Source organism: Marmota monax, unplaced genomic scaffold (assembly GCF_021218885.2).
Source record: "Marmota monax isolate L192 unplaced genomic scaffold, Marmota_monax_Labrador192_F-V1.1 WCK01_AAM20220418_F8-fsc00056, whole genome shotgun sequence".
NCBI classification, from domain to species: Eukaryota; Metazoa; Chordata; class Mammalia; order Rodentia; family Sciuridae; genus Marmota; species Marmota monax.
The window spans coordinates 102,917-130,018 of NW_026695212.1; the positions used below are offsets into that span (position 1 = coordinate 102,917).

Sequence of the window (27,102 nt, forward strand, 5' to 3'; positions counted from 1 at the left end):
AGTTTAGACATATAATAATTTAGTATTAGCTTACTTTTTTTTTTTATACTGGGGATTGAATCCAGGGGCTCTTTACCACTGAGCTATATCCCCAGTCTTTTTTTTTTTTTTGAGACAGTGTATTTAAGTTGCTGAGGATCTTGCTAAATTGCTGAGGCTGGCCTTGAACTTGCATTTTTTAACCACAGTCTAGCTCTTTCTCTTACTGTGCTGTTTCCCTCCCTAAGTAATATATTTTGTCCATTGTTTTTATCTACAAAATGTGTGAATCAAGTGTAAATAGTGTAAGGTCTTTTTTGGCTTGAGAATTTGAGCTAAAATTACTTTTATGTGGTTCATAATTTTTGGTATACATTAAGCAACTATTAAATGCTTTTGGTGATAATGAATTGTATTTACTGATGATTCCTTTCCTCTTGGTACAGTAGGAAAAGCAGTAGATATAACTTGTCCAATAGTTTTGTGTAAAATGGTTGTTATTGTCATAATAATCACTATTGTTTGACTGTCATCTAAATGCTATGTGCCAGATTCTTTACACATCATATTTTCTTTTAATTTTCCCAAATGCCTTAAAAGTACTAGTTATTCCTATTGTCCCCATGAGGAAACTGTAACTTTCAGAAAGTTAAATACTTTGTCTAAGATTTCATGGTTTGTAAGTGATAGAATTGGGAATTAAACTCATGTCAACCAAATTCCAAATTAGTTTCTCTTCCTTTCTTCTTTATTTACATCCTATATCTCAGTCATTATCTTCAAAATATATTCAGGGCCCAGTTAATTCTAAACCATTTCTACCACAATGATCATTGTCAAATCCATTCTCACCTAAATTATTGTGTTAGTTTCCTAACTGATCTCTTATGGTGTACACTTGTGCTACGTGTGTGTGTGTGTGTGTGTGTTGGTAGTGCTGGTATATTGAACCCAGGGTCTTGTATGTGTATGTAACACTATATTCGAATGGGTTTTTCAAAGAAGTCATATCTTTTTAGTCTCTCTCTTTTTTTTTTTTGGTCCTGGTGATTGAACCCAGGGGTGCTTAACCACTGAGTCATGTTCCCCAGCCGTTTTTTATATTTTATTTAGAGACAGGGTCTTGTTGAGTTGCTAAGTGCCTTGCTAATCTGTAGAGGCTGGCTTTGAACTAGCGATCCTCCTGCCTCAGCTTCTGGAGTTGCTGGGATTACAGGCGTGCACCACCGCACTCAGCCTTTACAGTCCTTTTTAAAAATATGTCAATTAATGTCTTCTTTACCCAGAATAAAAGATGAAGCCCTGTTTTGATATGTGGAACTTGCCATAATTTAGTCTTCAATTTCTTTGGTCTTTTATCTCATTTCATTTCTTGCTTTGGCCTCACCCTTTAGCCACACTTCACCCAAGCACACTCTTGCCTCAAGGCCTTTGTTATTTACTGTTTTCTGGATCTGGAATGCTTTTCTTCCGTGTGGTTTACTATCTTATTTCTTTGAGGTTTTTGCTCAATGGTCTACTTAACAGGCATTTCTTCCCTAACCACTTTGTGTAAAATGGCACACTTTTTAATGTCAGCACACTTATTTTTCCAATCCTTCTTTGTTTTTTATAGTATTTATTATCTCCTGATATATAATAACATATTCAGATTTATTATACCCATGAAATTTCTATGTTATTCTTCCTACTATAATACAGAGAGATAAAGTAATTCTTCTATGAAAGATCTTAGAATTTAGTCCTGAAAAAAATTTTCAGAGACAGATATTAGTTTTCTTTTACTCATCACTCACACATATATTCAAAATTTACCAGACACTCACAGTGTATTGGTCTGTGTTCCATGCCAAGAATATGACAGGTAAAATCCTTGCCTGTATGACCCATTCACAGCTAATGAGGAGAAAGGTATTAACTTAATGATAACACATGATGACTGCTCTTCAGGAAAAACAATTAAAAAAATACTGTGCAAATGAATAACTTGGATACCAAACTTGGTAGACTAGTAGAGATGAATAGAAGAGATGATGCTTAAGCTTGTACTTGAAGGATGAAGTAAGTTAGATTTAGGCAAAATGGAAAAAGAATACTTCGTGCAGAGTGTGTTTCAAGAGCAGTTAAATTAGGATAGGAGCTGTTTTCCTTTCTAAAAATAAGCTCTTGGATAGGGGCATTGAAAATTGTACTTAATTCTGTATCCCTTTCTCTAGCACAGTGCCTGGCAAGTAATTGCTGAATCAGTAAGTGAAGTAGTTTAGTAGGTGATGAAAAATGCAGTCTTAGAGACGACTTCTATCTTTTTGGCCCAAGCAGTTAATGATTTGCTAAGATGAAGTACTCCGGTGGACAGAACTTTTATTATAAGAAATATATTATTTAGTTTCATACGTATTCATTTGGAGTGTCTGTGAGACATGCAAAATGTTATTTGGACTTACATGCGTCTTGAAGTTTGGGGCTAAGACTTATATTCCTTTTCCATAAGATTAAAAAGATTAGCTTGGATGATTTTTATGATTCTTTCTTTGTTTATAATAGTAGCTTCAATGAAATTTTATGTGATTAAAACACCAAAATAAAATATACTTGAAGTTAATCATTAAGTGCAGATCGTGCCTTGTTTGTCACTAAAATGAGACTACTCTTAAGTAACACAGAGAATGAGAATCAAGGGAAGTTTTCTGTATAATATATGATGACTACAAATAAAATTTAAGAATTCTTTAAAAAATTCTCCATCTTATAAAATTGTGCTAGGTTATCATTGCATATTTCATCAGCTTGTGTTCTGTTCAAGTAATCCAACTAGCACAAAACCAAGTTATTTATTAAATCTTCTCTATATGAATGGGATTATTCTTTGCAAAATATAATCAGTGAATTTTATAACTTATTCTACTTTATTAATCAGGTTTTCACTCCTCAGTTGTCCATTCAACACTGTTTGCTTGTATTTGTGAAATCTGTTTTTTTTTATTCTTTGTTTTTAATCACCAATATCCAATTAAAAGTTTCTAGTAATGAGCACCAGTTCCTCAACTCTAAAATAATTCATGTTTCTTTTTAATGATTATTGAAGAAACTGTTGAAATATTAATATTTTTCTAAGACCTCTTAACAGCAATGTGAGTTTCAAATTTGTGTGCAAATTGTAAAATAATAAAATATATACTTACAATTAAGCTAAATTATTTATACTGATTTTTACTTGCTAGCAAGACTATTTTAGAGGTATTGAGTACGAACTAATTTCATTCTTTTTTCTTCTTTGCAAATAGCACCAGGAATTTAGTTTCCTCCTCAAAGAAAGAGTATGTCCTCTTGTGATAAAGCTCTTTTCTCCAAATATAAAGTTCAGACAAGGTTCAAGTACTTCATCTTCCCCAGCACCTGTTGAAAAACCATATTTTCCTATCTGTATGCGATTGCTGAGAGTAGTTTCTGTCCTGATTAAGCAGTTTTATAGTCTTTTGGTAAGTGCTATTTTCTATACATATTTGTATATATTCATATGCAGTGCTTTTTAAAGAAAGTGGTCTATTTATGGTGTTAGTTTTTTTTCAATTCAGTTCTACAGAATTTTTTTTTGATTACATACAAGTGTTCTCTCAAGTACTCTAAAATTTCATTCTGTCCTTTTTTTGAATCTTATTTGCGTTTATATAGTATTTATAATGTATGTCAAGGAGAGTAATAACCTGTTATCTCAAAGCAGCATAGGATTTATGTTTTAAGAATTCAGCTTTTTATGTAACTCATAATAACCAAGTTATGGAGCCAGCCTAAAAGCTTATTCACAGATGAATGTATAAAGAAAATGTGGTATATATACACAATGGAGTATTACTCAGCCATAAAAAAGAATGAAATTATGGCATTTACCACTAAATAATGGAACTGGAGACTACCATACTAAGAAAAATAAGCCAGAAGCAGAATTCAAAGTTAAAATGTTTTATCAGATATGCAGAAACTAGCCCAAAATAAGGAAAAAAAGAAAAGGTAGGGAGAATTCTATCAAAAAAAGAAGAAAAATCAGTGGAGTTGAAGAAGGGTTAAGAGGGAAGGAGGAAAGATTGGTAAGGAAAGAACAGTTGAATGAATCTGACCTAACTTTCCTATGTATATACAGCAGTGAATCTTATTATTATGTGTAACCACAAGGCACTACTTAAAAAAACAAACAAACAAACAAAAAACTGTAATAGCAGAAAGATCAGTAGAGTGGAGGGAAGAGAGTAGGGGGAGGGAAGAGGGGGGAAAGGGGAAATACTTGGGACAGAATTAGAGCAAATTATATTCCATGCTTTTTAATTATGTTAAGTGAATCCTAATGTTATATGTAACTATAAAGAACTAATAAAATAAAAACAAAAGGAGAAGGACTCAGTAAGATGCGATATCCATGTTCACATTTCTGACTAATTAAAATTGGAGTTGTCTTTATTAATATAGTTAGGAATATTTTCAAGTTTCTAAGATAAAAGTTGAAGATTCTGATTTTTCTATTTCTTGCAGTTGTTACAGAAATAATTTCTAAATAATTTGTAACAAAAAGAATTCAACTTTGTAGCTCATATGAATAATAATTAAAATTATAGTATCCAGTATATTCTACTTTTATTTATACTATTTCATATGTCTTCACAGATTAAAGCAAATTTATTAAAGATTTGATGGAATCAAGGATAAGAAATATAATATTTTTCTTTACTTCCAATCCATTTTATATCTCTTTTTGCATAACTTTATGATGTGGAATATGTTGTAATATTCTTGATCATAGTGCTATTTCTGTTATGGTTTCCTCCTAAACGTTCAAGTGGTATTTCTCAGAAAATGGTTCATTATAAAAAAAAAAGAAAATGGTTCATTATGTTTCTTTTTAGTTTTATTAATTTAAATCAGTATCATATAATATTTTCACATTTGTAACCTATTTTTAATGAACAAAAGTAGACAACACAATAATGGTAAGAGACTTTAGTATCACATTTTCTATGGTGTGTAGAACAAGTGGACATAAGACCAGTAAGATTTGTAGGGAAACACAGAGGCCTGATCAACACTGTAAGCCAATTGGACTTAAGAGCATGTGTAGAATACTGAACCCAACATTAGCAGAACACATAATCTTCTCAAGTGCACATGAGACATTCTCCAGTATAGATCACGGTAGACCATAAAAGACAAATTTAGGTCTTAACAGATTTAGGAAGATTAAAATCATAGTAAGCATCTTCCTTGACAACAGTGGAATAAAACCAGAAATTGGTAGAAGAAAAAAAATAGGGGCAATAAAGTCACAAACATGGCAATTAAACAACACACTCTTAATGGTTCAAAAAATAAATCAGAAGGGAAATTAGAATATATGTTGAAACAAATGAAAATGAAAATATAACTTATGAGTTGCCATTAAAGTACTATCAAGAGAGAACTTTATGGTAAGGAATACCTTCATAAAAAGGAAGAAAAATCTAAAATTTGCAATTTAACTTTACACCTCAACAGTGTAGAAAAATGAACAATCTAAATCCAAAGTTAGAAAAAGGAACAAAATAATAAAAAATCACAGCATAAATGAAATAGAAAAATAGATACCACTGGGAGTTGGTTTTTGTAAATCCATAAAATCAGCAAACCCTTAGTTAGACTAAACAGAATGCTTAACAATTTCAGAAATGAGAGAGGAGAAAGCTGATGCCACAAAAGTATAAAGGATTATAAAGGACAACTATGAATAGCTATACAACAAAAAATTGTATAACCTTGAAGAAATAAATTCCTTGAAACTGATGATCTACCAAGATGGAATCATAATAAAAAATTTGAATAGAATCATAACTAGTAAAGAGATTGAATCAATAATCAAACATCTCATAACAAAGAAAAGCCCAGAACCAAATGGCTTCACAGGTGAACCCAAACACTGAAAGGAGAATTAACACCAGTCTTTCTCAAAAATCTTCCAAAAAATTGAAGAGAAGAAAATACTTCCAAACTCACTGTATGACGCTAATATTACCTTGATTCCAAAGTCAAAAGATATTACAAGAAACTATAAATCAGCATTCCTGATGAATATTGTGGCAGAAATTCTCAACAAACTATAAGGAAACCAAATTCAGTTGCACATTAAAAGATCATCAAGGGCTGGGGATATAGCTCAATAGAGTGCTTGCCTCTCATGCACAAGGCCCTGGGTTCAGTCCCCAGCAAAACACACACACACACACACACACGTCATTAAAACCATGACCAAGTGGGATATATTCCTGGAACACAGGATATTTTAACATAGGGAAAGCAGTTCATGTTGTCTACCATGTTGTTTTGTTTGTCATGTAAAAACACATGATCATCTCAACTGATTTAGGAAAAGCATTTGATAAAATTCATTACCCTTTCATAATACTCAGAAAACTAGGAATTGAAGTAAACTACCTCAATATAATAAAGACCTTCTATGAAAAATCAGTAACTAATATCACAATCAAAACTTCAAAGTCTTTCCTGTAAGGAAACAAGGCATGGTTGCCTGTATCTACACTTATATTCAACATAGTACTAGAAGTTCTAGCCAGAGCAATTGGGAAAGAAAAAGAAATGAGTCATCCAGACTTGAAAGGAAGAAGCAAACATATCTGTTTATAGATGACATGATCTTATGTGTAAGTAGTCCTAAAGAATCTGTACAATACAACTTATTAGAGCCAATAAACAAATTCAACATGCAAAAATCAGTTGTATTTCTATACACGAACAGTGAACAATTCAAGAAAGAAATTAAGAAAGCATTTCTATTGACCATTGAATTAAAAAATACAATATTTAGGTATAAACTTAGCCAAGCTGGCCAAAGACCTGTACACTAAAAGCCAAAAATATTGCTGAAAGAAAGACACAAATGGGAAAACATCCAGCGTTCATGATTAGAAGATTTAATTTTGTTAAAATGACCATACTACCCAGAGTGATCTGCAGATTCGGTGCACTCTCTATAAAAATTCCAACAGCATTTTTTACAGAAATAGAAGATCCATTCTAAAATTTATAGAATCTTGAAGGACCTGACTTGTCAAAATGAATCTTGAGAAAAAAAGAACAGATTTGGAGACCTCACACTTCCTGATCTTAAAGCATATTGCAAAACGAGGGTAATCAAAAGCAGTTGGCTACTGGCACAAAGAAAGACATAAAGACCAGTGGAAGAGAATAGAGAACCCAGAAATAAGCCCTTGCATATATGGCTAAATGATCTTTAATAAGAATGCCAAGCTCACTCAATGGGGAAAGGACAGCCTCTTCAACAGTAGAGCTAGAAAAGTTATAATGAGAAAATCGTTAAGGAAGCCAGCACCTACCAGAAGAATGAAGTTGTATCTTTACCTTATATCACAAAAAACTCAAAATGGATATACCACCTAAATAGAAGACTTAAAATCATGAAGTTTCTTAAAAATATAAAAATTAAAAAAAAATAAAACCACCTTGGGGAAAATATTTATAACACTGGATTTAGCAATGATTTCTTAGTACTGACACCAAAAGCAAAAGTAAACGAATGGTATTACATCAAACTTAAAACCCCCCACACCTCAAAAGAAACTGTCAACAATTTGAAAAGGCATTTTGTGTGTGTGTGTGTGTGTGTGTGTGTGTGTGTGTGTGAGAGAGAGAGAGAGAGAGAGAGAGAGAGAGAGACTGGAGATTGGTTCCAGGAGCACCCTACCACCAAACTATATCCCTATCCCTTTTTTTGTTTTGTTTTGTTTTAAATATTTTTGTTGATAGACCTTTATTTTATTTATTTATATGTGGTGCTGAGAATCAAACCCAGTGCCTCACACATGCCAGGCAAGTGCGCTACCACTGAACCCCAGCCCCAACCTTCCCCATACCTTTTTTATTTTTTATTTTGAGAGTCTCACTCAGTTACTGAGGCTGGCCTTGAACTTGCAATTTACCTGCCTCAGCCTCTTGAGTCCCGGAGATAAAGACATGTATCCCATGCCTGACTCAGAAAGGCAATCTTTAGAATGAGAGAAAATACTTACAAGTCATATGTCTGATAAGGGGTTAATATCCAGAATATATAAAAAACTACAGGTCAACAACAATAGCAACAAAACCCCTAGTAACTTAATTAAAAACAGGCAAAGGCCATGAATGGACATTCCTCCAAAGATACACAGATATCCAACAAGCATGTGAAAAGATGCTCAACCTGTCAAATCATTTTAGAAATGCAAAGCAAAATGACAGTGAGATATCACCTCATACCTATTAGGATGGTCACTATGAAAAAAAGAAAAAAGAAACAGGCAAAAAAAAATAGAAAATAACAAGTGTTGGCAAAGATGTGGAGAAATTGGAACCTTTGTATTCTATTGATGGGAATGTAAAATGGTGGAGCTACTGTGGAAAACAGTATGGTAGTTTCTCAAATTAAAATAGAATTACTAGCTTTTTCATAACGGGTTTGCTACCAGAACACAGGTGTTGTGAAAACCACAGCTAAATCAAAGCCAAAATGGAAAGGTCATTAGACATGTAGATTTGGGCAAGTCCACCACTACTGGCCATCTGATCTACAAACATGGTGGGATCAACAAAAGAACCATTGAAAATTTTGAGACAGAAGCTGCTGAGATGGGAAAGAGCTCCTTCACATACACGTGAGTCTTGGATAAACTGAAAGCTGAGCATGAGTGTGGTATCACCATTGACAGCTCCCTGTGGAAATATCAGACCAGTAAGTATTATGTGACTATCATTGATGCCCCAGGACACAGAGACTTTATCAAAAATAGGCATATTTCAGGCTGACTGTACTGCCCTAATTGTTGATGCTGATGTTGGTGAATTTGAAGCTGGTATATCCAAGGATGAATAGACCTCTGAGCACGCCCTTTGGCTTACACACTGGGTCTGAAGCAAACAACAAGTCACCAAATAATTGTTGGTGTTAACAAAATGGATTCCTCTGTGGCATTCTACAATCAGAAGAGATATGAGGAAATCATTAAGGAAGTCAGCACCTACATTGAAGAATATTGGCTACAACACTGACACAGTAGTATTTGTGCCAATTTCTTGTTGGAATGGTGACATGTTGGAGCCAAGTTCTGATATGCTTTGGTTCAAGGGATAGAAAGTCACCCATAATGATGGCAGTGGAACCACACTGCTTGAAGCTTTAGATTGCATCCTGCTGCCAACTCGTCCAACTGACAAGCCTTTGCATCTACCCCTCTAGGATCTACAAAATTGGAGATATTGGTACTGTCCCTATGGGCCAAGTGGAGACTAGTGTTATCAAGCCTGGCATGGTGGTCACCTTTGCTCCAGTCAATGTCACAACTAAAGTAAAGCCTGTTGAAATGTAGCATGAATCTCAGAGTGAAGCTCTTCCTGGACAGTGGGGGCTTCAATGTCAAGAACATGTCTGTCAAAGATGTTCGTCATGGCAGTGTTGTGGTGACAGCAGAAATGATCCACCAATGGAAGCAGCTGGTTCCACTGCTCAGGTTGATTATCCTGAACCATCCAGGATAAATCAGTGCTGACTATGCCCTTATACTGGATTGTCACACAGCTCACATTACTTGTAAGTTTGCTGAGCTGAAAGAAAAGACTGATAACTGTTCTGGTAAGAAGCTGGAAGATGGTCCTAAATTCTTGAAATCTGGTGATGTTGCCATCATTGACATGGTTCCAGGAAAGCCCATGTGTGTTGACAGCTTCTTGGGCTGTCCTCCTCTGGGTTGTTTTGCTGTTTGTAATATGAGGCAGACAGTTGGTGTGGGTGTCATCAAAGCAGTGGACAAGAGGGCTGCTGGAGCTGGCAAGGTCACCAAGTCTGCCCAGAAAGCTCAGAAGGCTATTTGAATGTTATCCTTAACACCTGCCACCCCAGTCTTATTCAGTGGTGGTCTCAGACTTTTTGTCTCAATTGGCCATTTAAGTTTAATAGTAAAAGACCAGTAAATGATAACAATGTATTATAAAACCTTTAGAAGGAAAGGAGAATGTTTTGTGGACCATTTGTTTTTTGTGTGTGGCAGTTTTAAGTTGTTAGTTTTTAAAATCAGTACTTTCTTCTTTCTTTCTTTCTTTTTTTTTTTTTTAATGAGTATAAGGGATTGAACTCGAGCACTCAACCACAGAGCCACATCCCCAGCCCTATTTTGTATTTTACTTAGAGACAGGGTCTCACTGAGTTGCTTAGCACCTCGCCATTGCTGAGGCTGGCTTTGAACTCTGGATCCTCCTGTCTCAGCTTCCCTAGCCACTGGAATTACAGTTGTGCACCACCGCGCCTGGCTAAAATCAGTGCTTTTTAATGGGAACAACTTAACCAAAAATCTGTCACAGAATTTTGAGACCCATTGGAACAAAAGTTTAATGAGAAAAAAAAAAAATAGAATTACCATGTGATCCAACAGTTCAATTTCTGGCTGTATACCCAAAAGAAAATATGATATAAAGAAATATTTGCACACTTGTGTTTATTGAAATGTTTTCTATAAAAGCCAAGAAGTGGAAACAGTTCAAATGTTTATTGACAGATGAACAGATAAAGATGACAGTATATACATTTATTATGTTATTTAGCCATAGAAAGAGAGAAGTCCTGTTCAGTGGAGCCTTGAGGACATTATGTTGAGTAAAATAGGCCAGTCACAGAAAAACAAATAGTGTGTGATTCCTCCTGTATCTAGAGTAAGTTCATGGAGACAAAATATGGTGATTTCCATGGACTGAGGAATAGGGTCTTGAATGGGTGTAGAGTTTCAATTTTACAAGTTGAAAAAGTTCTAGGGATCTATTATACAACAATGTGAATATAGTTAACACACTACTGTTCTGTATACTTAAATATAATTAAAAGAATGAGTTTAATGTTATGTATTTTTACCATGATTTAAAACTTTTTAAAATGTCAGCAAAATAGTAAAAGTAAAAATAATTAGGATATAGAAATATCAGTCAGTATGGAGTGTCAAGAGATTTTTAAAAAGAGAATGAAATATAAGGATCAGTGTAGTTGTACTGTTATGTTAAATCATTGCCAGGCCTTGTGGTAGTGAAGTCAAAGTGTTTAGAAATTTTTTATTGTCATGAGGCCAAATAAATACCACTTCCCTACTTGTTCCCTAAATATTATTGGCAGGGTTGAAGAGGACTTACTGGTGTGCTATACTTTCTAAAGAATAAGGATAAAGGATTAACTATGTTAGCAGAATACTAGTGTTTTCAGGGATGTACTAAGGAGATACTATGAGTATTTTTATTGCTAACTTTTCTTTATAATTACTTTTGTCTTTTTCTCTAATCACCATTAAGAATTTTTATTTCAAATCTAAAAGATTTTATTGTCTATGGCACTAAATTAAGAGTAAGAATGCAACTTTTTATTATTTTGTTTGATTCAAACAAATATAAAAAACCCTATACTTTTTAGGTAACTGAATGTGAAATATTTCTGTCACTTTTGGTGAAATTTCTGGATGCAGATAAACCACAGTGGCTACGAGCTGTTGCGGTTGAATCAATACACAGATTATGTGTGCAGCCTCAGCTGTTAAGGTAAAACCTCAGCAATATTTTGTAATGGATAGGTTAATAAACTAGTAGTAGGTTAGTAAACTAGTGGGAAGATTTTAAGTATTCCCAAATATTAGTGATTTTTAAACAGAAAATGTGTATAATTTATATATATGTATAAATATATGAAGGGACAGGGTGGAGGCATGGCAACGAATGAAGTCAAAACATGTAGTTAATAATTGCCATCTGTCTGAATTTGCTGAGTAAATATAGCCAAGATCATTTTTTTAGAACATTGACTTCAATATGAACCTTTGTCCTAAATTGGTAAAATTACTCAGGTGTGATGAAGAATCTTTTGAGTATGGCATTGAAAGTACAATAACAACATTACTTGCTTTAAAAAAATACTAATTTTTTTAATGCATTCAAATTTTTTTCTCAGAAACATTTAAAATGATTTTACAGGTCATTTTGTCAGTCCTATGATATGAAACAACATTCTACCAAGGTTTTTCGTGATATTGTGAATGCACTGGGATCATTTATCCAGTCCTTGTTTCTTGTTCCTCCTACTGGAAATCCTGCTACAACCAACCAAGCTGGTAAAGCATATTCATATTTTGTTTTTATGTTCTGCTATAATTTACAATATTCACTGTTCTGAGAGGGTTTATTTTAGAAATTCTATCTAGAGAAATTTGGATTAAGTAAATATTTTTATAGTAACAATTTATACTTAACAAATAATTTGGTCTTACTGTGAAACAAATAATTTGGTCTTACTGTGACACTTATTTTTATTTTCTTTTCTGGTATATTTTTGTTTCTCTAATCATACAAGGACAAAAGTTTAGATACCATTCGTTTTAGAAGAATCTTCATTTGATTCCTCTTTTAAAAGAGACTAGATAGTTACTACTTTAGGAGGTTTGTCAGTCTCTTTTTTAACAAAAGAGATTAACATGTTTTAAGTTTGTTTTAAGCTTATTTCCTTTTACCTTCTTTATCACTTTGTACTATCTGTTTGATAGACTTTGTATTTTTTATTCCTACCTTTGGTAAAAAGAGGTCTAATCAAAAGTATAATAAAAATTTTGTTCAGGGCAACCTCTGTCAGGTCCCTCTTACCCTGAGGGAGTTCTGTCTCTTCTTACCTGAACAAATCCTATTTTTAAAAATATTTTTTCCATATTTTTACTTACGCTAATAGCTTTTGTATAAAAAAGGAAGTAGTGTTTTAGGGAAATAGATTTCTTTGGTAGACAGAATAGGTTAATAAATTTCATTTATATGTGTAATACCTATAGTACAGAAAAGAATTTGAAGATTGACCAGGTGTTTGAATAGTATTAATTTGTAATCAAGTAGTAAATTGGTATCTTTGCTTTCCCTCCTTATCTAATAGGCAACAATAATTCAGGTGGCCCAGTCTCAGCTCCAGCTAACTCAGGAATGGTGGGAATTGGTGGAGGTGTTACTTTGCTACCAGCATTTGAATATAGAGGAACTTGGATACCTATTCTGACAGTAACAGTTCAAGGCAGTGCTAAAGCCACCTAGTAAGTAGTGGTGACATTATTTTATAAGGAACAAAATAGTGTTAGGAATAATATTTAATCCTAAAATGCTTTTGTGTGTATTATATTTTAAATTTAGACCCCATATTTCTAATATATTTTAGAGCTCATTTGCTATTGTCAATTTTGAGGATTTTATTTAGAACTGGATTTTGTTTGTTTTCTTTTGTGCTATTTACATAGACTGTTAACAGCATTATAAAACAAATATGATTTCTTTACCTCCTCAAGTTTCCTACAAAACTACGTTTAGCAAATTAATCATTGTTTTAATTTAATGTCTCTCTTCTATAAAATGGAAGCACTGGTATATGTAACTTTCAACGTTCTACATGGGAGGAACGTTATTTTAAATAATTATTCTTGTTGTTAAGGTTAAACACGTGTTAACTCTGGTTCTTAATTTATTGAAACTGCAGTTAGCCATCAGTTTAACAAATAAATATTCAGCAATGTATTATTGATTTTAATAACTAGTGAAATGTAATACTAACAGAAATAAAGCAATCAATATTACATGGGTTTAATATTGCTTTAGTTACTGTGAGCCAGTTACTGATATACTTTGAATAATTGTTGTATATAAGTAAAATACTATTTTGATGACAGTAAATCAAGACTTAAAATGTAAAATAAAAATCTAACTACTATAAATCTAAATTTTTATGGTATGTTATTCTGCATTGTATCAATCTGCGTTTTGATACTTAATTATGCTTCTTTTTTTTTGCCTAAAATTGTAAAAGTGTAGAATTACAGAGAACTGAAATATCTGTATATTCATTGTATATTTTATAAGACATTACTTAGTCTAATATTGGCTCTGCTTTGGTTAAAAAAAAATAATGATAATGACTCTAGTGCATTAGAGGATCATATTGTAAAATAATTGGATTTCTAGTGCCAAAGGAGGCATTAATAATTATCTAGATAGTTCACGTCATTTTACAAACTGACATAAAACAAAACCAACACAGAATAAAATTCTTGCCCTCATGAAGCTTACATTTTAGTGAGTGATGTAGTCAGTAAATAAAAACACAAACATACACTAATATGGCTTGGTTTCATACTCTTCAATTTAGATCTTATATTAATTGAGTTACCTTTGGTAAATTAAATTTTTAACCTCATTCTCTCATTTATAAAATGGGAGTAGTGATATATCTAACTTTCAACATCCTATATGTGAGGAATGTTATTTTAAATATTTTGCTAATCTTCTTAGAGTTAAGCACATGGAAATCATAGAACCTTCTTCAAAATAGACCATATTTTAGGCTGCAAAGCAACTCTTATCAGATCATAATGGAAATAAATTAGAAATGAACTCCAAAAATCTATAGGAACTATGTAAAATGTGGATATTGAACAATACACTTAAAAATTTTTTTTAGTAGTTGTGTATGGATAGCATGCTTTTATTTTATTTGTTTATTCTTATGTGGTGGATGGAACCCAGTGCCTTACACATACTGGGCAATCACTCTGCCACTGAGCTCCAGCTCCAGCCCTGAATAATATACTTTTGAATGATGAATGAATGATAGAAGAAATTAAGAGAAAAATTTAAAAATTCTTGGACTTAAACAAGAATAGAGATATAATATACCAGAATCTCTGGGACACTGTGAAGGCAATTCTGAGACAAAAGTTTATAGCTACATAAGTATCTACATAAGAAAATCAATGGTGGGTGTGGGGCGGGGGGGGGGATGACTGGGGTTGTGGCTCAGTGGTAGAGCGCTCACCTTGCATGTGCGAGACCCTGGGTTCAATCCTCAACACCACATATAAATAAATAAATAGATAGATAGATAGACAAATAAATTTAGAAAGTTGTTGTGTCTAACTACAACCATAAAGAAATATTTAGAAAAAAGAAAGAAAATCAAAAAGATCCTAAATAAATAACTTAATAAATATCAAGTCCCTTTAAAAAGAAGAGCTGGGCATGATGGTAATCCCAGCTGCTCAGAAGGCTGAGGCAGGAAGATCAAAGCCAGCCTCAACAGTTATAAGGTGCTAAAGAACTCAGTGAGACCCTGGTCTCTAAATAAAATACAAAATAGGGCTGGGATGTGGCTCAGTGGTGTAGTACCACTGAGTTCAATTTGTGGTACCCGCCCCCCTCAAAAAAAGAACACACCAATTTTAAAACCAATAGAAGGAATGAAAATAATTAAGACCAGAGCCAATAGCAGTGAAACTAAGAAAAAAATACAAAGGATCCTGAATTAAAAGGAAGAATTGGTTCTTTGAAAAGATAAGATTAATAAGCCCTGGGCCAAACTAGCCAAAAAACAAAGAGAGAAGACCCAAATTAATAAAATTAGAGATGAAGAAGGATAATTCAGTTCAGACTTCACACAAATCCAGCAGATCATTAGGGACTATTTTGAACACTTATACTGTAATCAATTGGAAAATCTAGAAGAAATGGATACATTTCTAGGTACAGCTGACCTGCAAAAAATTGAATAAAAAGGACACAGAAAACCTAAAGTGAGCAATAACTAGCAATGAGGTAGAAACAATAATAAAAATCTTTCCAACAAAGAAAAGCCAGAAATGGGTAGATTCTCACCTGAATTCTACTGGATTTTTAAAGAGGAACTGATGACAATGCTCCTGAAATTATTCCATGAAATTGAAAGGTATGAAACACTTTCAAATTAATTCTACAAAGCCAGTATCACACTCATACCAAAACCAGATAAGGAAGGACACATCAAGGAAAGAAAACTACAGAACAGTGTCCCTGATGAACTTAGATACAAAAATCCTTATGAAATATTAGTAAATTGTATTCAAGAACATATTAAGAAGATTGTACATCATCACCAAGTTGATTTTATCTCAGGTATGCAAGGTTGGTTTAACATATGCAAATCAATAAATGTAATTCATCTTGTAAACAGAATTAAGGACAGAAATCATTTAGTCATTTGAATAGATGGAGAAAAAGAGTGCAACACAATTCATCAACAATTCATGATAAACACATTGAAGAAACTAAAGAATCTACCTCAACATCATAAAAGTTTATATTTGAAAAACCCAAAGCCAACCTCATAGTGGATATAGAAAAACTGAAACTATTTCTTTTAAAATCTGGAAAAAGCAAGGATGTTCATGTGTAGAAGAATGAAACTAGACTCTTATCTGTTACCTTGCACTAAAGTCAATTCAAAATGGATCAAAGGCCTACAAATAAGACCAGAAACTATGCGACTCCTAGAAAAAAATTGTAGGGTCAACATTGCCACATATAGACATAGGCAATCTCTTTCTTAGTAGGAACCCTGAAGTTCTGGAAATAATGCCAAGAGTTAATAAATAGGATGGCATCTAATTAAAAAGCTTCTGCATAACAAAGGAAATAAGAAAGTGAAGAGAGAGCCTACAGAATGGGAGAAAAATTTTGCTAGCTACTCTCTTTACAGAGGATTAATATCGATAACATATAAAGAAGTAAAAAACCTTAACAGCAACAAAACCAAGTAACCCAATTAATTAGTGGGCAAATGATTAAAACAGACATTTCTCAAAAAAAGAAATACAAATGGCCAACAAATATATGAAAAAAGCTTCCTTCATCGTTAGCTTTAGGAAAATATAAATCAAAACTATACTGAGATTTTTGTCTCAGTCTGGTCCAAATGGATTCCATGAAGAATACAAACAATAATAACTGCTAGGGAAGATGTGGAGAAAATAGAACCCTTGTACACTGTTGGTGGGATTGTAAATTAGTATAATAACTACTGAAATCAGTATTGAGGTTCTTCAGAAGGCTAAGAATGGAACCACCTTATGACCTGGCTATAGCACTTCTTAGTATTAATACTAAGGAATTAAAGTAACCAAACCATAGTGATACATGCATACCTATGTTTATAGCAGCACAATTCATAATAGTCAAATTAACATATGCAACAAATTAACATTAGCCAAAAAGAAAAAATGAGATTATGTCAATTGCAGGAAAATGGATAGAACTCAAAAACATTATGTTAAGCAAAATAATTGAAATTCTGAATGTCAAGGGTTGTACATTTTCTGTTGTATATGGAAGCTGTAGAGGAAAAAGGAAAAGAAAGGTTGGGGGGATATCATGGAAATTCAAAGGGAGGTAAGTAGAATAGAGAAAAGGGACTGGAGGTAAGAGGAGTAAAGGGAAAGGGAAAATACTTAGGAATGATAGTGGCCAAATTATATTGTTATGAATGTGCACATATGAATATGTAACGACAAATCCCACCATTATATACAATCCCACCATTAAGCACCAATGAAAAATTTGAAGGAAAACAAGTGTGTTTTGTTTTTGACATGAATACAAAATGTAAATCACCCTTTTTCTTAACTATTATAGTACTTAAAGCCTACATCATAGAATTTAAAAATTAGAGTTTTTGGTCTTTAGAATTATTTTCATTTTGATGTATTTTCCTAATAACATATTCTTTGAAAACAGCAATCTGTTGAACAAGATGCTTCTCATTGATTTGTTTACTATGTGATTTTTGTGATAACTGGCCTGATGAAGTCCTGATAATCCATGGACTTTATCTCCCCATTTGAGTTTAAATTTCTTGATCAATAATATCAATATTTTTCTATTAATTACCTAAATTTTACAAAGTTGATTTGATACATATTAGTGGTTCAATTGCGTAAGCTCAGTCAGATTTCAGTTGAAAACTACTAATTAATAACTACTTCACTTTAATACTCAGTTTCAGTGTCTGTGTTTTTTTCATGAGTTACTTTTGAGGAACTGTCAAACTGTTTGCCAAGCAACTGCATCATTTTACATTCCTATCAACAGTGTATAAAGGATTTTAGATTTTTCCACATCCTGAGCAATATTTGAAATTGTTCATCTTTTTGATGCTAGAGATTCTAGTGGTTACAAAGTGGTATTGTGTACTTCCCTAATGATTAACAATATTGAGCATCTATTTTTGTGCTTGTAAACTATTTATCTGTCCTCTTGGGAAATGTCTATTCAGATCTTTTGCTTTTTATAATTTGGTTATCTTTTTATTATATAGTTGTAAGAGCTTTCTTATATCCTAGATTCAAGTCTCTTGTTGGATATCTAATTTGCAAAATTTTTCTCACATTCTGAGTTGTTTTTAGTTTTCTAGATACTGCATTTAGAAGCACAATAGTTTTAACAATAGTTTTGTTGAATCCAGTGTTGCTTTTCCTTTTTTAAAAAATTTATTTTAGTTGTAGATGGACAGGATACTTTTATTTTATTTTTACATGGTGCTGAGGATCAAACCCAGTCCTCACATGTGCAAGGCAAGTGCTCTACCACTGAGCTGTAATCCCAACCCCCATGTTTCTTTTGTTGTTTGCACTCTTGGCTTCATGTTACAAACCATTATCTAATGTGGGATCATGAAGATTTTTACCTTTGCATTTAGGTCATTGGTTCATTTTTATTAATTTTGTGTTTTTCATTTTGTGTATTTCATTTTTTAATTTTGTGTGTGGCGTAAAGTAGAGATCCAATGTCTCTCTTGTATGTCCAGTTGTCTCAGTACCATTAATTCATTCCCAATTGGATAATTCTTTCTTTGTGGTGTTATCTTGACAGAAAACTATACAATGCTTAAAACCATAATTCCTTATTTGGCATGGTGTAAGACACAAGATTTTTTGTCCTTCCCCCGGAAAGTTTTCTCTTAACTATGCAGTAGAAACACTTCTGCAACTTGAACTTGACACTTGTGTTAAGTATTGTTTATATTCTTGGTATATTGTATCTGGAATGATAGGTAAACTAGGTATCTCACAATTATGCTTTTCCCCAATGTGGAAGTATTTTCCTCTTTGTAGTATTGATTTTAGCACCTCATTTTAAAAGCACCTAAAATCAGAGTTTGAAAAGTTTTTAATTTGCTTATTTATTTTGTTTCTAAATATTTTTCAAATATCAACAATTAATGAAAGTATTGTCACTGTTGTAGGGAAAAATGAAGTAAAAAATTAAAATAATTAGTTATGGCAGGGGCCAGGTCTTAATTTTTCTAATCAGTTTCTTAGAATATGATAAATGGATCTTCTCCAAATTAAACAAACTCAGAAATATCTTTTTATTTTGGCTATTCTATTAATGTCAGTTTTCATAGTCTACAAATAATGGAAAGAGTTTTCCATATTTATTGATTTTGGTTTCTCATTAGTGTTTAATTTTTTCATAATTTCAGCCTAGAGATGCTGGACAAAGTTGAGCCTCCAACTATACCAGAAGGTTATGCCATGTCTGTGGCATTCCACTGTTTGCTAGACCTTGTTCGGGGAATCACTAGTATGATTGAAGGAGAGTTAGGAGAGGTTGAAACAGAATATCAGTCTACCACAGAAGGGGCTTCTTCACCAATGCATTCATCAGAACAGCAAGATTTACAGTCAACATCAGACCAAATGGATAAGGAAATAGGTGTGTATTACCATTCTGTATTTTTAATTATTATTTTGAAATTTACAGAGAACTGGCAAAAGTAGTTGAGTTTCCTTGTCATTTACCCTTATTCCCCATTGTTAACACTTTACCATATTTACCTTACCATTCTATTTATGTACATGTCATTGTTTTTTCTGAACTATTTGAGAATAAGTTGTAGATATGATGCCTCATTGCCCCTTAATTACTTTGTGTGGATTTTCTAAAACTAAGTCTCCAACATACTATAGTACAACCACTATTAGAAATTAGGATCAATCCAATAATATCTAAACCCACAACTCATTCAGATTTTGTCAGTTACCCCTATAGTGTTCTTATGGTCCAGGTTTATCTGTTGAATTTAATTGCCATGTGTCTATGCTTTCCTTCAGTGTGGATCAAATTCCTTAGTTTTTCCTTGTTTTATATGACCTTGATACTTCTGAGGAACCAAGACAATTTGCTTTTGTCTTATGTTTCTTCACAATTATATTTAATTTATTCATTTGATGCAGAATTAGCATAGAAATGTTGCTGTGTTATATTTAGTGTGCCTGTGCATTAGAAAGCATACAGTGTCAATTTGTCTCATAATTGGAGATATTTACTTTTATCTATGACTAATATGTCAGCCAGATTTCCTTTGTGTAAAGTCACATATTTTTCTAATAAAATATATTATAAAAGTTCTTTCTTTTCTCCACCATTTGCTATTCTTAGAAATTTATACATTTATATTAATGTAGATTCATGGATTTTAATTTTATTTAGTGTAGATTCATGGATTTTGATTTTATTCAAAAGACTAAATCTATGACTATCATTATTTAGTTTCATGCTCAGACTGACCTGTTTGAAGCTAGCCCTTGTGTCTTTTTTTTTTTTTTTGCCAGGGGGTTTGGGGGAGGGGTACCAGGGTCTGAACCCAAGGACATTTATTCTCTGAACCACATCCCTAGCCCTTTTTATTTTGAGACAGGGTTTCACTAGATTGTTTACAGCTTCTTTAAATTGCTGAGGCTGGCTTTCAACCTGCAATGCCCCTGCCTCAGTCTCGTGAGCCACTGGGATTACAGGCATGTGCCACCATGCCCAGCCCTGTGTCCTCTTTAATACGTGTCTCAAGTCTTTTGACCTTATCTGGGTACTTCCTCACTGTTTAATAAAATAAGATGTTAAGTATTTCTTATCCAGCCCCAATGTCAGTCAGTTTTCCAAGAAGTCTTGGAGAATAGTATTGAAACTAACACATGGCACTAGGGATGCTTCTTGCTACTTGGATAGGAAATACACGCAAAACAACAACACATACCTCAATATTTCAAAAATGTCTGTCTTGCTCTATTAAATACTATGACATCATATTAATTTTTCTATTCCAGTTCAATACCACTGGGTTTATTTTTACCTTTCCATATTTGTAACTTCAGTCTCCCACTCTTGTTTGCTCAATGTATTTGCTTATTTGCATGATTTCCAATGTACGTAATCAGAATCCTGCCCAAGCCAGCTTATTATTATATAGCTCATCCTCATTCCCAGCTGGTCCTAGAGATTGAAAGTTTGGCTAATAGAGAAGATGTTAATATATTTTTTAATAAGGTATGAATCAGTTAACTCATGTATAGAAAGATCTTACAATAGATGTTTTCAAACAACTTAGTTTTAAGACTTTATAAAGTTTTAAGCCACTGTAGTATAGCTTTTAATTTTGTTTTTTGTTTGTTTGTTTGTTTATTTGTGGCACTGGGAATTGAACCCAGTGGCACTCTATCACTGAGCTATATCCCCAGCCCTTTTTATTTTTTTATTTTTATTTTGAGATAGTGTCTTACAAGGTTGCTTAGGCTGGCCTGGACCTTGTAATATTCTTGCTCAGCCTTTGGAGTAGCTAGGAGTCTTTATGTGTACAACCATGCCTGACCTAAAGTTTTATTTATTCGGGTATATTTTAAATACAAAAGATTCAGTATTCTAACAGTTGAGTTGATAAAATATTTGACTTATTGTCAATTAACATGGGAGATTTTAGAATTTGAATTGTCATTAAATATTATGACATCTATTATTGTCATTAAGTATTTTTTTTTTCCTTGAAGTTAGTAGAGCTGTTTGGGAAGAAATGGTGAATGCTTGCTGGTGTGGTCTTCTTGCTGCACTCTCACTCCTTCTTGATGCCAGGTATTAAGTCTTTGTAAGTTTTATATTAGATCATGAGAGTTAAACAAATATTAAAATGGTTTACTTGAATTTGAAGAATTTATTTTCTAATATTAGTGTTTTATATAGAAAGAACATTATAACTTATTTTTATTTTTTGACTTTAGAAACATCTTTATTCACATTTCCACCCAGAGAACATTACTTCCAACATTGGTTCGTTTCAAACTCAAAGAAATGTACATGTATGATGATGTGAGGGGAAAAAAAAGAAAAGAAAGAAAGGCATCACACTAGACTGGGCAGAGAGAGGCAATGGGAGGGGAGGGGCGGGGAAGGGGGGATAGGAAGGGCAGCAGAATAAAATAGACACTAGTATTGCTGTATGTATATACGTGTCTATATAACTAATGTGATTCTGCAACCTGCACACTTGGAAAAATGGGAAACCATACCCCACTTGACTCAAATGTATGATATGTCAAGATCATTGTATTGTCATGAGCAACTAATAAAAAAAAAGAATCTGTACTTCTACTAATGTCGACCAATTTTGAAAAATAATCCATCTGGAAAAACTGTATTAGCTGTGAAAATGACATTTCAATATTTGGAGTGCAGTTGGCTTAAGAGGAAGATTCCCTCTGTGGCCACATGTAGGCTGTGCATTTTTCTAACAGTTCAGCCTTTCAGAACTTCTGAAATCCATTTAGTCTGGAAATTACTAGGGTCTAGTTCAATCAAAAAATAAGCCTGGGTTGCTAAAGGGTATATAGAAAGAACATTATAACTTATTTTTAATTGTTCATATCTTTGGAATACAGTGCGATAAAATATATGTATACAATGTGCAAGTGATCCTTATCATTTCTTCAAGAACATTATTCTTTTACAGCCATTGCTCTTCCTCATCCTGTCCCTGCCCTGCCCTCTACCACAATTGTCACAGTGTCAGTGTTTTAATAGAAAATACAATCCCAAATTATAGAAAATCTATTCATTTTAAGACATACTACTATTTTTACAATGATCATTGTCATATTTAATTTATTTGATTTATTTTTCTTTAGGATTGCAGAATTTTTGCTGATTTTAAAATGCTCCATGTTTTAAGTTAAATCTTTTCAGTTCTTGATAATTTTCTTCCATAATAAATGTGTGCATTGTACGTTGTATTTACCCAGTTTAAATTTTCAGATATTATGTTAATTGGTTAAAATTCCTTCTTAAGTATATTGATTTTTGATATTTTGGGTAGATTTTCTTAAGACTTTACTGAATACCTAATTTCAAGTCATATTTTATAATTCAATTTAAAATAAGTTAATCAGTTAAATAAAATACCTTATCTTTTCAGCACAGATGAAGCTGCCACTGAGAATATCTTAAAAGCTGAACTGACTATGGCTGCTCTTTGTGGAAGACTGGGCCTTGTAACTTCAAGAGATGCCTTTATAACTGCAATATGCAAAGGTTCCTTGCCTCCGCATTATGCCCTTACTGTATTGAACACCACCACAGCAGCTACACTTTCCAGTAAATGTAAGACTTAAGCTTGTACAACGTTTCCTCCATCTTGTTGGGTGATATAGAGAAATGATTGTAGAAATTCTGAGTTCACATCTCTGCTGTTCCACTTACTAACTGTGTGATCTTGGGGAAGTGATTGTCCCTGAGCTTCAGTTTTTTTCCATCTCTTTAATACAGTGGGAGTGGGAGAGGATAATAATATCTTTTTAAAACACAATCATGCAAACAAAATAAAACTATAAGTCTGTTAAAAATTTAACATAATATTGAAATAGTGGTTGATATTTTGTATTAAATGGAACTAGTGGAATGGTTAATGTTTATAACTACTTAGGTTAAGCTCACCTTCAAAAATTCATTTACATTGAATACTTTAAGAGCATGTATAGTATACATTAATGTGATAGTAAAGTTTTCAAACTAAAAATATATTGCTCTCTGACTTTAACTATACAAGTATACTACAAATAGGTGTTTAAACTTAATTTGTTCTAATTCCATTTTGTTTATGAAGATAATAACCAGAGTTTTATAATTTTTTTACAATCGATACTGAAAACCACTTAATATTTGCTTAACTTGTCTTGGTTTTTATACCCCATGAGTTTTCATAATGTTAGCACACTCATAATAGATATTATTGGTGTTTAAATAAGTGTCATGGTAGAACTTTATTTAATCAAATTAATATTGTAAAATATTCTGTTACTCTTATTGCAATATAAAAAGCATTTTTTTTTTTTTTTTACTTATTTCGACTTTCCTTTGTATTCTAGCATATTCTATTCAAGGCCAAAGTGTTATGATGATAAGTCCATCAAGTGAGTCTCACCAGCAGGTTGTGGCAGTGGGTCAACCTCTAGCAGTCCAGCCTCAAGGGACAGTAATGGTAATATATTTGTTTTTGTTGGTTACCAATTAATTATCAAGGAAACATGTTTTACCCCTTTTGCATTTGCCAAAATTTATTACTGTAGTTATTACTTTCTTTTACCTGGAGAGTATTTTTAGGAGAAACTGGTTAACTATTCAGTCACATTGTAATGAACATGACAACTTTTAGTCAGATTAATTTGTGTTTTGTAAAACTATTCAAACCTGTTTTCTTAATATTTCTGTGTTTTACTTTTAAAAAGTCTTTGAATGCATTAATGCTGCTTTATAAACTTACACTTTTTAGGAATGCTTAACAGATCTTGCAGATATATCCTTTTTCAATATAGCTAACTTCCAAAAATATCCAGTGTATGAGAACTCTGCTTAACTTGGCACACTGTCATGGAGCTGTTCTTGGAACATCATGGCAACTTGTCTTGGCAACTCTTCAGGTATGTTCAAGTACTTGGGTCAGAGGTTAGCATATTATTACTTATAATTGCTAACAGTTAAACTAAGCATTATCTATTGGTGCTTCACGCAGACCTATGACAGAGTAAGCATGTAAAATGAGAAGTTACAAAGGAATAAATGACATAGCTCATATCATAGAATGTGGTAGAGTGCTTCTCATAATGGCCTAAGTTCTACTGCTTACACTTGGTGTAATTATTTTATAAGAATATTAATTATTGATTTTAATTTTATTTACTAGTAGTTACTACTGCCTTTAATTCTAATTATTAGAATTTTTATAGTTTTATAAGTGTATTTGCTTTGTTTTAATTTTTCAGCATCTTGTATGGATTCTGGGATTAAAGCCTAGTAGTGGTGGTGCCTTGAAACCTGGAAGAGCTGTAGAAGGACCTAGTACAGTAAGTTCTAGTCCTTCTTATCTAATTAGTGCTTCCAAAAATGTCATGTTATATTTAATTTAATATGCTTCTCTTAGGTTCTAACAACTGCAGTGATGACAGATTTACCAGTGATTTCCAATATACTTTCAAGATTGTTTGAAAGCTCGCAGTAAGAGTCAATTTTACATTTGATAGAAAAATATTTTACTAGCTATATATTTTAGATCAAAATATCTTATTTCTTCATTTTTATTTTAGGTATCTTGATGATGTATCATTACATCATTTAATAAATGCACTCTGTTCCTTATCTCTAGAAGCAATGGATATGGCCTATGGAAATAATAAGGTCTGATAATCTATCTTTCTATTCTAAATATAGTATTGCATTTACTCATATAAGATGTTATGATCTCAGTGTTTTGCTAGTAGGACCAATACTTAGTTTGTTAACAATAGACTGATTGATAGGTTTTTACCATTTTGGGTTATTATTTGTAGAAGGGGGAGTAAAGAAGACATGATTTGTGTTACTATTTATATGTCTAAATATGTTATATGACTTAAATTGTGCCCATTTTTCTTGTGCAGTGATTTTCTTTTTTCTTTCTTTTCTTCCTGTACCAGGGATTAAGCCCAGGGGTGCTTAACCACTGAGGCAAATCTCTATCCCTTTTTTATTTAGAGATAGGGTCTTTTATTTAGAGAGAGAGTTCCTTAGTGCCTCATTAAGTTGCTCAGGCTGGCTTTGAACTCACAGCCCTCCTGCCTTAGCTTCCTGAGCGGCTGGGATTACAGGAGTGTGTTAACTGCACCTGGCTCAAGTAGTGAATATTTCTAAAAACTATTTTTATAAAGAATAATGCATCATAATTTTTATGAATAGATTTCCTAAAATGTCACAGTAATGCTTGTGATTAAAATTTTTGATCAGAATATTACAGTATTTAAATTAAGGAATACATGTCTTCATTTCTCATGCCTTCATTGGGATCTAAAGGTAGTGACTCTCCTAACTTTGAAATTAAACTTTGTGTTTACTGATTAAATTAATAGAACAGTACTTTTGAATATTGACATTCAGAAACATTTCTTTATATTTAAATTTTCATTTTGTTATACTTGGAAAGCACAGGAAAATTTGGGCTTATTTATATCTTAGTAATATTTCAAATAAACTGTTTTCAGGCTGGGGATATATCTCAGTGGTAGAATGCTTGCCTGGTATGTGTGAGGTTCTGGGTTTGACCCCCAGAACCACACAAAAATAAAGTCCTTTCTATATTTTGAAATTAATGAATATAGTTTCACCATTTACAAATAGCATGAAGAAAACCCAGTAATTTATTTAACATATCTATATGTATGGTCCAAAAATATGTTGTCTCCTTAATCCTTAATTCTGTGTACTGTGGCTTGTTATCTTTGCTCATGTGACTCACTCTCTAAGAAGAAATTCTCATTAAAGCATAGGTTTATTTATTATAGCATATAGCTAGATAATTACATAAACATTTAGGTGTTTGGAAACATGTATTAAAATTTGCTCCAAATTCAGGCAAGGATACAAGTATAGTAAACTAATCAATTTATTGATATGTGAGTAATCCTCCACCTTTGAGATTCTTAACACAAAACTATAATATTTTGAAGAGTGCCGTAAAGAAAAACATGCAAACTTATAATTTCTTGGGAATTTATGTGTTCATGTAACAAACACTCTGCTGGATGATATAAAAGAAATGACACTCTGCTGGAAGATATAAAAGAAATAGGTTTCTACTTTTAAATAAGATATAAACTGCTTCACTCTAGTTAAATCACAGTTAATTTGGTGTGAGAGTCTAAGCAAATAGTATAGATATTGCTGGGCTTTGTGGCACATGCCTGCAATCCCAGTAGTTTGATAGGCTCAGGCAGGAGGATCACAGGTTCAAGACCAGCCTCACAAGGCTCTGAGCAACTTAGCGAGACCCTGTCTCAAAAATAAAAAAGGGCTGGGGATATGGTTCAGTGGTTCAGTGCTCCTGGGTTTAATCTCTGGTAATCCCTGCCCCCACCACCCTCCTGTCCCCCCCAAAATATATAGTGT

General features: G+C 32.8%; 1 protein-coding gene across 3 annotated transcripts in view; it reads left to right on the forward strand.

Annotated features, from left to right (window-relative positions):
• Positions 1 to 27,102, forward strand: part of Mon2 (MON2 homolog, regulator of endosome-to-Golgi trafficking) — a 107,553-nt gene that overhangs the window by 26,059 nt on the left and 54,392 nt on the right. For all 3 annotated transcript variants that reach the window (XM_046430634.2, XM_046430631.2, XM_046430632.2), the window contains exons 8-19: positions 3,264 to 3,458; positions 11,456 to 11,580; positions 12,010 to 12,146; positions 12,950 to 13,103; positions 19,349 to 19,581; positions 21,687 to 21,768; positions 23,105 to 23,289; positions 24,054 to 24,166; positions 24,501 to 24,605; positions 24,948 to 25,028; positions 25,106 to 25,179; positions 25,269 to 25,359. In XM_046430634.2, coding sequence (XP_046286590.1) covers positions 3,264 to 3,458; positions 11,456 to 11,580; positions 12,010 to 12,146; positions 12,950 to 13,103; positions 19,349 to 19,581; positions 21,687 to 21,768; positions 23,105 to 23,289; positions 24,054 to 24,166; positions 24,501 to 24,605; positions 24,948 to 25,028; positions 25,106 to 25,179; positions 25,269 to 25,359 — 1,575 coding nt within the window. The remainder of the gene's footprint in view (positions 1 to 3,263; positions 3,459 to 11,455; positions 11,581 to 12,009; positions 12,147 to 12,949; positions 13,104 to 19,348; positions 19,582 to 21,686; positions 21,769 to 23,104; positions 23,290 to 24,053; positions 24,167 to 24,500; positions 24,606 to 24,947; positions 25,029 to 25,105; positions 25,180 to 25,268; positions 25,360 to 27,102) is intronic.